Source organism: Leptodactylus fuscus, chromosome 5 (genome assembly GCF_031893055.1).
Source record: "Leptodactylus fuscus isolate aLepFus1 chromosome 5, aLepFus1.hap2, whole genome shotgun sequence".
NCBI lineage: Eukaryota > Metazoa > Chordata > Amphibia > Anura > Leptodactylidae > Leptodactylus > Leptodactylus fuscus.
The window spans coordinates 195,371,852-195,384,053 of record NC_134269.1 but is presented as its reverse complement, the minus strand read 5'-3'; the positions used below and the strand labels follow the sequence as shown (position 1 = coordinate 195,384,053).

Genomic DNA, 12,202 nt, shown 5'->3' with positions numbered 1-12,202 from the left:
TGTAAAAGCAGAGGCAGGAATATCCTGCCATGAATGGTGAGAGCTACAGGATGTGGAGGTGTGCGATATAATGTACAACACTGTGCTTACCATAGTCCTGAAAAAAAAAAATCCCTTTAATAGTCCAGATTCCAGTGTCATAGATCTATGTATATGTAATTCTTTAGTTTTAGCATTAACCCTTAAGTACTATCATGGTGTCTATCACGCATATCTTTATGATAGACACCATGATAGTACTTAAAGGTGAAACCTAGGCTAATGAAGAGAGCAAAGGAATCATTTCAGTTTTCAATTAAAGATTATAAGTTACTAAGGATTCTCCATTGCTGTCTCTTCTTCAGGCCGCCACAGTACGGATAGCTCTTTTCCATAAGTCAAATAACTCCATGCAAAAATTAAACAAGTCAAGTGAAAATCCAAATCAACACAACATTCTTTTTCAATTCCCTGATTCTTCACTTACCTTGATATAAGGCCTGATATATTTTTCGGGTTCAATCTGCAAAAGACAGCAAAAGTTGATCATGATACAAGATGACCGCCTCTAGGTTGGTCCCATGTCATGACTGTTTAGTATAGCCCTTTAACAATCACCACAGACTGCTTCATTCCAGGCTGATATAAGCAGCATGCTATTACATAGCATATTGTCTAAATTTCCCCTTCCTCTCTACAGATCTGACCTGGGATGGGGGAACACATAGGCTCTTTGCCGTGCCCTTCCCACTGTATCAAGCACAGTTGATTTTACTCCTTAAGGACAGGATCAGTGGTTTATCTCTCTACAAATCAGAGCAGTTTGCCAAGATGAGAAGGAAGATCAAGGGCAAGTCTTTGCCTTACTTTTAAAACTCCAAGTATAAAAAACCCTATTCTTGTATCTACTACACTGTATACTGGAAGGGGTGTACTGGTCTTGTATAACCCTTCAGTTTCTGCCATTATTGCCTAAATTGTGATAATTTTTCAATCTTCCACTACATATGGGATTATGGTATTTAGGATTTGGAAGACATTTTGCAAAAGAAAATTACCGGTTCTTTTAGCACACAGTAAATGATGTTTCCCAACATATATATTTCCTTGTCAGCACACAGCTGTTTTATTAGGATCTTACCAATGAATAGGCCAACGCAATGGGAAAATATTTCAGAATAAAGGTTTTTCTTTTTGCTAATGCACAATTACTTGTTGGCAAGAGCCCATCCTGAGTGCTGGTGGTATCATAGTGAATAGCTGAGGGCTCCACTTCATGGCCTTGGAATACAAAGCCTGCTGGATGTTTAAGACTCTCTTCACACTACATTTGGCCATAACAGATGATATACATAATTATTATGTTCAAACATACACAATAAAAAACGGGATACAATTGTATGTATTTTTAGGCGTGATCTTCTGTCTTCACTAAGAGCCTAAAATAATGTGGAAACACATGCAAACAGATGCCCCATGTCTGGCTGCATCTGCTCAATGAATGTAATAAAAAAAAGTCATATTGAAACTATGTTGCGATGCCAAATAGCAGACATAAGCCTGTCAAATAGAAGCCATATGCAAAAGATTTTGCATGGGCCATTGGAAACCTGTGGGAATGTTATAATATAGAAAAGCATATATAGAAGCACGCTTATTTGAGATTAGGCAGATGCAACTATATGCGGTACATTAGTGTATGAAACCTTACAATCTTATTCTAAATTCTCATATCTAAAGTTTATCAGTAATGACGGCCATAAATGGTTTAACCGCTTCACGACGGCTGACTGTATATAAACGTCGGCGCGGCTTGGGCTCTGTGCCGCGCTGACGTTTATAAACTGACCCTTTTAAAATGGGGATCGGGTCTCCCCGAGGGTCCGGAGCTCCGTGGACCCAGCGCTAATAGCTGCTGGGGTCCACGGAGACATGATCAGGACCTGATAGATTCAGGTCCCGATCATGTAGCAGCCATGTCAGGGAAAGTTTGTTGCAGTAACAAACTTTCCCTGACATGAGATGCCGCCCGCAGGTAAATGGTCCTGCGGGCGGCATCGTGAGCAGGTGTTAGCTATATGTTATAGCTAACACTGTGCCTGATGTACTCCGATTGGAGCTGGTGTCCGAGCGGAGTTTAACCCCTTCAGTTCCGTGATCAAACATGATCACGGCACTGAAGCGGTTCTGCGATGTTATCGGCACCCCCCGCGGGGAGATCGGGGGGTGCCGATATGTAAAACATGCACTCTGGGGTCTTAACCAGTGACCCCAGGCTGCATGAGCCCCTCGTTACCTGGTTGACCCTGCCAGGTACTAAGAAAGCCAAGCGATGCGTCTACATCGCTTGGCTTCCTGTTACAGACTGGAGACACGTGCAGCCTGAGTCTCCAGCCTGATTGATTCAGCAATGAAATCATTGCAGAATCAAGTGTCCTAAAAGAGACACACAAAAAAAAAGTGAAAAAAAAAAAGTGAAAAATAAATAAAGTGTTTGAAAAAAATTAATAAAAAGTTATAAAGCCCCAAAAATTCATTTTTATTCAATAGAAAATGAATTATATAAAAAAACCTAAAAATTAATAAAAACAATGCATATCTGGTACCGCCGCGTCCGTAACAATCTGTACAATAAAACTGAAATAATATTTAATGTACATGGTGAACGTCGGAAAAAAAAATGGAAAAAACCCGTCGGAAGTAGTGATTTTTCGCCATCTCACCTAAAAAAAAAATATGCTATAAAAAGTGATCAAAAAGTCATAATCACCCCACAACAGTGCCAATAAAAAGCACAGGTTGTCCCGCAAAAACTAAGCCCTCAAACAACACTGTCAACCGAAAAATAAAAATGTTACGCCTCTCAGAAGATGGCGATGCAAAAATCACTGATTTTGTCCCCAAATGTGTTTTTGTTCTGCAGAATTAGTATCGCATAAAAAAATATAAATGAGGTATCGCCGTAACCGTACCGACCCGCAAAATAAAGGTCACATATTACTTATAAGGTACGCTGCATGGCGAAAAATTAAAAAGGTAAAACGCAATGCCAGAATTGATTTTATTTTTTTTTAATCCAGCAAAAAAAGAGTTAATAAAATGTATCCAATAGAATATAGGCACCCAAAAATGGTGTCATTACAAAATACATCTGATCCCACAAACAACAAGCCCTTATATGGCCACGTCACCAGAAAAATATAGAAATTATAGCATCTAGTAATGTGAAGACAAAAAAACCCCAAATCACCAAATCATTAGAACACAACTGGCTGCGTCAGGTAGGGAATATATAAGCTGTGCGAGCGTATATCAGGGGACACCCCATATTTACAGCTTACGAGGGAAAAGACACCTGAAGTGACCCCCAGAGCAACTCCCCCCCCCCCCCATCATAGGAGCTACTGGGACATAGTAGGGAATTTGGTGTTTGCAATGTCCTCCGCACTGCTTACATATTCCCTCTTCGCCATCCGCTGTGCAGTCACGTCTGGGATAGTAATACTCACTACACCCCCTGATAAATTCTTTGAGGGGTGCAGTTTTCAAAATGGGGTCACTCCTTTGGGGAATCCACTTTTCTGGTACCTTTACAGGCTCTACAAACATGACATGGCATCCAGATACCAAACATCTGAATCTGTACTCCAAAAGCCGCATCGCGCTCCTTCCCTTCTGAGCCCTCCTGTGTGCCCAAACTGCAGTTTATGACACATGTATGACACTGGTGTACCCGGGATACCGTACGCAATGTCATATGTGGGTATAAACTGATATAGGGGCACAGCCGGACACAGAAGGGTTGTTTGGTTTTTGGAGCACGGGCGGTTTTGGATGCCACGACACTTTTGCAGAGCTGAAATGCCCGTAAAGTGGAATCCACTGATATGAGACCTTATTTTGGAAACTACACCCCTGAAGGATTTATCCAGGGGTACAGAGAGCATTTTTAACCCCCAAGTGTTGCTATAACTTATTATCCATAAATGAATACGAAGCTGATTGTGAAGGGTAAAAATAATTTTTTCCAGGAATCTGTCATTTCAGTGCCTAATATTTTGTGCCCAACTTGTATCAGAGATGAACGCTCTAAAAGCTGTTGTGCCCGGGATAAATCCCATCAGTGGGGTAGTGTCCAAAATGCGGTGACATGTCTGCGGATTCCACTTTATTGGCAATTCAGGGGCTTTGCAAAAGTGGCATGGTGTCCTAAAACCAAACTGTGCTCCAAAAACCAAAATAGCGCTCCTTCCCTTCTGTGCCTGGCTGTGCCCAAACAGCCGATTCTACCCACATATGGCATTACGTACGTTATCCGGGGTACACCAGTGTCATACATGTGGGCATAAACCGCCATTTGGGTACACAGCAGGGCACAGATGTGAAGGAGCGATATGTACATTTGGAGTGCAGATTTAGATTGTTGGTGTTTGGACACCATGTCACATTTGCAGAGACCCTAAAAATGCCCTTACAAAATGGGGTCACTTCTTGGGGAATTCCAGTTTACTGTTGCCTCCAGGGCTCTACAAAAACAACATGGCGCCCAGAGGGTTCCTCTAAATCTGCACCCCGAAAGCGAAAAAGCGCAGTGCTCCTTCCCTTCTGAGCCCTGCTCTGTGCCCAAGTAGCAGTTTACACCCACATATATAATTTTTTGCCCCTCAGGATGGCTCCTTAATAGTTTTAGGAGTGCAGGTCTCTGACAACACAAAGTGGGTGCAATGTATTGGGCGCCGAAATGGCTGATTTCTTTAAAAATTTCAATTTTCATTTTGTACATTAATTTTTGGGAAGAATTTTTAGGCTCAAAATGATAATACGCCTTGATACATTCTTTGATGGGTGTAGTTTTTAAAATGGGGTCACTTTTGAGGGGTTTCTATTGTATTGATACTTTAGGGGCTCTGCAAATGCGACATGGCACCTGAAAACTATTCCAGCAAAACCTGCTCTCAAAAACCCAAATAGCGCTCTTTCCATTCTGAGCCCCACCATGTACCCATACAGCAGATTATGGCCACATATGGGGTATTGCCGTGTTCAGGAGAATTTGTGTAACAAACTGTGGGGGGCTTTTTCTCTTTTAACCCCTTGTGAAAATAAAAACTTTGGAGATAAAGGGACATTTTAGTAATTTTTAACCTACACATCCCAAGGTTAGTAAAATCTGTGAAACGGCTATAGGGTCAAAATACTCATTGTACCCCTCAATGAATACCTTAAGGGGTCTAGTTTATAAAATGGGGTCATTTATGGGGGGTTTCAATTGTTTTGGTAACTCAAATCTTGTTTGAATGCGCAATGGGCCTGAAACATTTAGAAGCAAAAATTATGTCTTTGAAATCCAGTTGGTGCTCCCTTCTTTTTGGGCCCTAACGTGGGTCCGTACATAGGATTAAGGCCACAAAGTGTACATTTTTGAACACAGGAGAAATGGGGTAATCTATTTTGGGGTGTTTCTCTTCATTTTCATGCATTATGGGGAAAAAAAACTGCCTTTAAAATGACACTTTTGTGTAAAAAATATGAATTTTTTTTGTTTGACGCAAATTTTTTCAAAACCTATGGAGTCAAAATATTCATTATACCCCTCAATGAATAACTCACGGGGTCTAGTTTCTAAAATGGGATCACAATTTGGAGGTTTCTACTATTTGGGCACCTTGAGGGCACTGCAAATGGGACATGGTGCTTGATCATGATTCGAGCAAAATCTGGCCTCCAAAACCCAATTAGCGCTCTTTCCGTTCTGAGTGCTGCCATGTGTCCGTATATCAGTATACCAGAACATATGGGGTATTGTTGCATTCAGTAGAAATTGTGTAGCAAAATGTGGGTTGCAATTTCTCCTTTACCCCCTTTTGAAGATGGAAAATTGGGGGCTAAAGTGACATTATATCAGAAAAAAAATAATTTTAAATTTTCATGTCTCAATGGTAAAAAAAATCTGTGAAACACCCATAGGGTCAAAGTGCTCACTATACCCCTGGATACATTTCTTGAGGGGTCTAGTTTTCAAAATGGTGTCATTTTGGGGGGGTTTCCACTGTTCTGGCACTTCAGGGGCTCTGCAAATGCGACATGGTGCCTGAAACAGATTCCAGCAAATTCTGCCCTCCAAAATCCCAATAGCGCTCCTTCTGTTCTGGACCCTACAGTGCGCCCAGACATCATTTAACTTTTTCACATGGGACGGTTTCATGCTTGGGGGAAATTGCTTAATAGAATTTAGAATGCGTTTTCTCCTTTAACATGTTGTGAATGTGTAAATTCTAGGGTTAAATGAATATATTAGTGAAAAAAAATTTAAATTGTAAATTTGACCTCTATTTTGTTTTAATTGCCGTGAAATGCTGAAAGGGTTAAGAAACTTCCTAAATGCAGTTATGAATTCTTCCAGGAGTGTAGTTTTTAGAATGGGGTGATTTATGGGGGTTTATATTAGAGAGGCCTTTCAAGACCACTTCAGAACTGAACTGGTCCCTTGAAAAATGTGTGTTGGAAAGATTCTTACAAATTTGGAAAATTACTGCTTGACTTTTAAGCCTTATAACATCTGAAAAAAATGAAAGGGCAATTAAAGTTTGATGCCAATATAAAGCAGAGATATGGTAAATTAAATTTATGAAGTAGTTTGGGTAGTATGACATTCTACATGAAAGGCATGCAATTTCAAAGTTTGAAAACTGCATTTTTTTCAAAATTTTCACCAAATTTCCTATTTTTTCATAATAAAAGACAAAACATATTGACCAAAATGTACCACTGACACGATGTACAATGTGTCACGAGAAAACAATCTCAGAATCACCATGATAAGTTAATGCACCTCAAAGTTATTACCACATAAAGTGACACATGTCAGATTTGAAAAATGAGGCCTGGTCATTTAGGTACTTTTAGGCTCTGTCTTGAAGAGGTTAAAGGGAGTGTCAGCAGAATACAGATCATCATCCCAACCCACAGATCGATAGGTTAGGGCCACATGAATCAAACTATATTTTCCCCTTGTGAATTGGTGCCAACAATGCAGACATATTGCTGTCAATATGCAAATGACCTATTTGTTGCTGACCTCTTTGGCACGATGACAATGTTCTCATTGCTCTACAGAGCTTATTTGCATATTGAAAAAACCAGCAATGTCTCAGCAACATAGGCATCAATTCACAAGGGGAACACAGTCATATTCAGGTGACCCTAACCTAACTGTGAGACTGGATTGACATGCCAGGTTCTGGTCACAGACTCCCTTTAACAGTAATACAAGGTAAACAGACTGTGACTAAAAACTAATGTCAACATGAGAGGTCCATTAGTTTATGTACCATCTCGTAAGCAGTGTGTACTACGGTTCTATTGGCAGGGTCTGGCTAGCACATAGAGAGCCTAATCCTGTACTGTGACAGCTAACTAAAGTCAATAGTTCATAGACGCTACAAAAAAGCCTGAACACAACACTCATGTTGGCTGTTACTTTTGAATCACTATTATGAGTGACCGCATGGAAAAACACAGATCATATGTTTCCAGATCACCTGTGTCCTATGGTAAAAACAAACAAACAAACAAACAAATAAATAAATAAATAAATAAATAGGTAAATAAAGAAGTTGCTTCTCGATCACAAAAATTGGACATGATGCCTACATAGTTTGCATGGAAGTCTAGTGCCAAAGCATCAATACATTTATATCCTACTTTGATAATTTACTAAAAACAATTCTGTATTTAGGTGATAATCCCCCGTGAGCCGAGATGGAGTCTAATCTAAGGGGAAAGATGGATATTAAACTAAAACAAGGTCAATTCCATATCTTATATAATGTACACTGCATATATATTATTCATGGGAAGACTTCCACTAAAAAGAAATATCTATACAATTATTCAAAATAAAAGTTTTGCTCCAGATATCTTAGCCCAAAATATATCTGGTCATGAAAAAGTTGAGAAATTTTACATGTAATTAAAAAAAGTGAAAATATAAATTCTCTGAAGTTATTTTAAGGCCTGTAGTGGGTCCTGGGGGTCCTCTCAGGGCACTATCCTGCTGCCCAGTTCAGGCTTTTCAGGAATTGGCACTGGGCCTGGTTAGGTCTTGATGTCAGGACCAGCTTCCTTACAGACAATGATGGGGTTTCCCACAATGCCACCGAAAAGAAACTTTACAGAATTACCGCATACGGGTAAAAATCTCTCTGTTGAAGGCAACTTGATAATCTTCAATTACTAAAAGTAGCTTTTTGAACATTACAGCTAAGTTTGTCCTAGGTAAAACGGTTTTATTTATTTATTTATTTTTTTAACCAGTAGATGTTTTTGTAGAAGCAACTGGAATGAATGCATCTGTAAAGTTAATAGAGTAAAACAAAGAGTCAACCCACGAGAGAGAAGTGTTAAAAGAAAGACAGTGTTTACTCACACTACCGACTGCAATAATACATTAGAAACATCAGAACTTCCAATTTATTGTCAAAGTCACGTGTTACTAGTCACTGGAAAAGACACCATATTGCACAAACCTAAGGACTAATACTATTGTGTGCACTTTTTATAAATGATATGTGAAGACACTTTTCAATATATAGAAGCAGAGGCGCCATATTTTTGTTATACATGTTATTTCTGGCTCATTCTACAAAATACTGAGTTGGACAATCAATTGGAAGCAAAGTATTAGAATTCTGCCAGGGCCATCATTGTCACCTTTTCATCATTTTAGAAGAAAGTGTAGAATTTTCTGGAAACAAAATTCTAGAATGGGATAAGAAAATCATTTTAACTTAAGACTTCAATTGAATTTAGGTTTTAAAAAATAATACTACCATAATATTACCTCCTTTATAATTCAGGAGGCTCATAACACCCTTGGGACTTACACTCTTTGCTCCAGACCAGCAATCTATTGTTTGAATAAGTACCCTTTGCTAGATATTTACAGCAGAGGAAGTATCTATCTATCTATCTATCTATCTATCTATCTATCTATCCATATATATATATATATATATATATATATATATATATATATATATATATATACACACACACACACACACAACTGAATGGATAGATCATCAGGATATGTCTTTAATTGAAGACAAATAAGGGTCTGAGCCCCGGGATTCCCATGGTTCAGCTGGTTGAAGCGCTCCCTCATTGCCACCTTCATTGGTCACGCAGCCTAATCACAACTCCATTAATGTGAATGGGCAGAGCTGTGAGACCAAGCACAGTCACTGCACCAATATATAGCGCTGTACTGCAATTGATCACCTGTCTGGGTGCCCATCTTAATTTGGTAACCTAACTTAAAATGTTTGTTGACCCCCCACTGTATCTGGGGGAAAAGCGTGTCTAGATCTGCTGATCAATTTTTATGTTGTATTTTACAAATGTAAGTTAATTGAACTTGCACGATATAATACTACACAATCACATATTACATTACAGTACACATAGATCTATATTGTTAATACTACTGACATATAAAGTGAACCAGCTAATAGGTGGTATAAACTTAGACCAGTAAGTCTAACCATGTGCCCTACTTACCATCCAGCCTCAGCCCCTGTGATAAATCTTGGGCATTTAAAACCTGTCTAGTCTAACTTACACTACCTAAGTCTTCGGACTAGTAAGTACATGTGGAATAATACTGAATTGTTCTAAATAGTCAGTTCATGGGCCAACACTGCAGACAATACCAGGAAATCCTAACCATTTACACCTCATGCTACTGACAGTTCTATACAAGCTTACAGTTACAGATTTATACTCTGTAAAGCTGGAGATGAATAACAAATGCAGAAGTAGACCTGCCAAACACATTTCTGACACTTTAATATCACAGGCCTTTACAAAGGTGTCTTCATTTAGCAGTGCGGTAATATATGTACAGTGACAGCTTTCTACAAGATATCACTCCTGTGGCTTTGAGGTGCATTAACACATCATGGTTTTTAACCTGGTTTTCCATCAATTTCCATAATCATTGAAACACATCAAACCTCTCTTCTATAGAGGTGCCAAGCTTGCCATTCTTTAAATTCCTCACTTCTCATACATTGTTGTGTCAACATACTACAAATATCAAAGCAGATCTAATAGTGAAATATTAAGCTAAAGTTGTCGAATATGTACCAGCTAGGTTAAAAAGACTAAGGCTGTATTCACACGGAGTAAAGCCAGGCGTTTTTTGTGTGTATTTTGTGTGTATTTTTACAGCTGTAAAAAGCAGTCTCCATTGAGTTCTATAGTAAAATACGTAAAATTACGGATGTAAAATTACGGACATAAAAAAAACGCCAGCATTTTACTATAGAACTCAATGGAGACTGCTTTTTACAGCTGTAAAAATACACACAAAATACACACAAAAAACGCCTGGCGTTACTCCGTGTGAATACAGCCTAAGACTGCAATGCAATATTTATTATTAATTATTATTATTATTAATAATACTAATAATAAAGTGTAATAATAATAAAGCTGTATTATATAATACACAGCCAGCACGGTGGCTCAGTGGTTAGCACTGCAGCCTTGTAGCACAGAATCTGCAAAGGGGTCCCTACATGCCTTGTGTCATGTATTTGTATTTTTTATTTGGCAGATGGACCATTGGGCCCCCCCCTTCCCACCAGGGTCCAGTAGCGGCTCCTACCACTGCTTCCCCCCTCCCCATAGCCTCACCCCTGTTTGTATGTTAGACAAGAGTACACATAAAAATATTTAAAAGGATTGTTAAGCCATAATGGCTATGCAAGAGGACTCTATAAAGAATCAAACTCCACACTGTGTAGACTAATAATCCTGGAAGATCTAGAGGACTGCAGTATTTCTCACTGTTGTGTATTTGCTCTACAGGTCTTGCTTGCACACTAATATATTTACATATAATTCAAGGGCAGATAATCACCATGATATGATGTATTAAAGGGAAGTTGTCACTAGATATGTGGCCACTAAAACACCAGTATGAGGTTATGCAGTTTGGAATTTGTTTTTTTTTGTTTGTTTTTTTAAAGTAAATCTGCCAAGTCTGAAATGCCTACAAAACCAATAATAGTGCTGGAGAACTTTACTAGGAGTAGACACATATCTATGCAACAACAAACCCATGAAGCAATGCAGAGATAGTCATATGCAAATCATCTGGCAAGTGTATTGGACATTGTATAGGTCTCAGCTTGGCCGTTTTGAGAAACTCCATAGAAGTGAATAGTGAACCATGCATATATAGTCTACTTTTTGCTCACTGCAACGAAAGAAAGGTGCGGAGCTCTGGGGTTGGTCACACATGTATTGTATATTTAAGGCATATCCTTTGGAGAGGATATAAACGTTACAGATATAAAAACACCCCTTAGGCTAAGTCCCCACGTTGCAGAAACGAAGCTTTTTTTTGTTGTTGCGGTTTTTGGCACCAAAGCCAGGAGTGGATCAAGCAAAGAGTAGAAGTATAAGAACTTCCTATATATTACCCATTCCTTTTGTATCCATTCCTGGCAATGACTCAAAAAAAAGAAGAAAAAAAACACAACAAAATCTGCAACAAGAAAAGCTGCGTTTCCGTAACGTGGGACCTTAGCCTAAAAGAGGTTACAGGTTCAGAAGAGAGAGAGATGCCTATCACCAACTTTGGGGGATAGGACAAAGGGACAAAAATATATGGCACTGTTTACACTTATCAAATTGTTCAACTTCTGCCATATCGCCCCACTTTTTACAAAATGTAAAATGATTTAAAAAATAAAGTAAAGATGAAGTTTGTGTTAAGTATTCCTAGTCATTACACTAAAGTCATATGAAAATCAGGCCGGACAGAAAAAGTATCCAATTCACATCACTCCATGACCCAGTGGATGCAGTAGTCCAATTCCATTCCCATAGGTGTAAAAATAGAACCAATCACAGAAATTCAATTGAGCTGTCAGTATACTGAAGGATGTGAGGAATGCCCAGAATAATCCTATTCCAACACAGAGAACTTCTAAGCCTAAGGCAGATGGTGCGCTGGTCAGAGGCATCCGTTGCCCTCTAGCTCTCAAAGGGTCATTCACTTGTTGGCATGTTTTATTAAATCACTCACCAATCTGCTTGGGATAAAACACAAAATAGGTGTTTAAGGGAAATAAATGTTATAATACTACTCTGGGATTTTGGCTAGACTTGCCCTAGATGAAATGGGTGCCTGACACAGATCATAGTCCAT

At 38.9% G+C, this 12,202-nt stretch overlaps 1 protein-coding gene across 2 annotated transcripts in view; it reads right to left on the bottom strand.

Annotated features, from left to right (window-relative positions):
- The window catches only part of ARHGAP26 (Rho GTPase activating protein 26), a 229,047-nt gene that overhangs the window by 43,901 nt on the left and 172,944 nt on the right, over nt 1-12,202 (bottom strand). The window contains exon 21 of one of the 2 annotated variants that reach the window (XM_075275014.1): nt 467-502. The exons of the other annotated variant lie outside the window; for it this stretch is intronic. Within the exon in view, the coding sequence (XP_075131115.1) occupies nt 467-502 (36 nt within the window). The remainder of the gene's footprint in view (nt 1-466; nt 503-12,202) is intronic. 2 annotated transcript variants of the gene reach the window in all.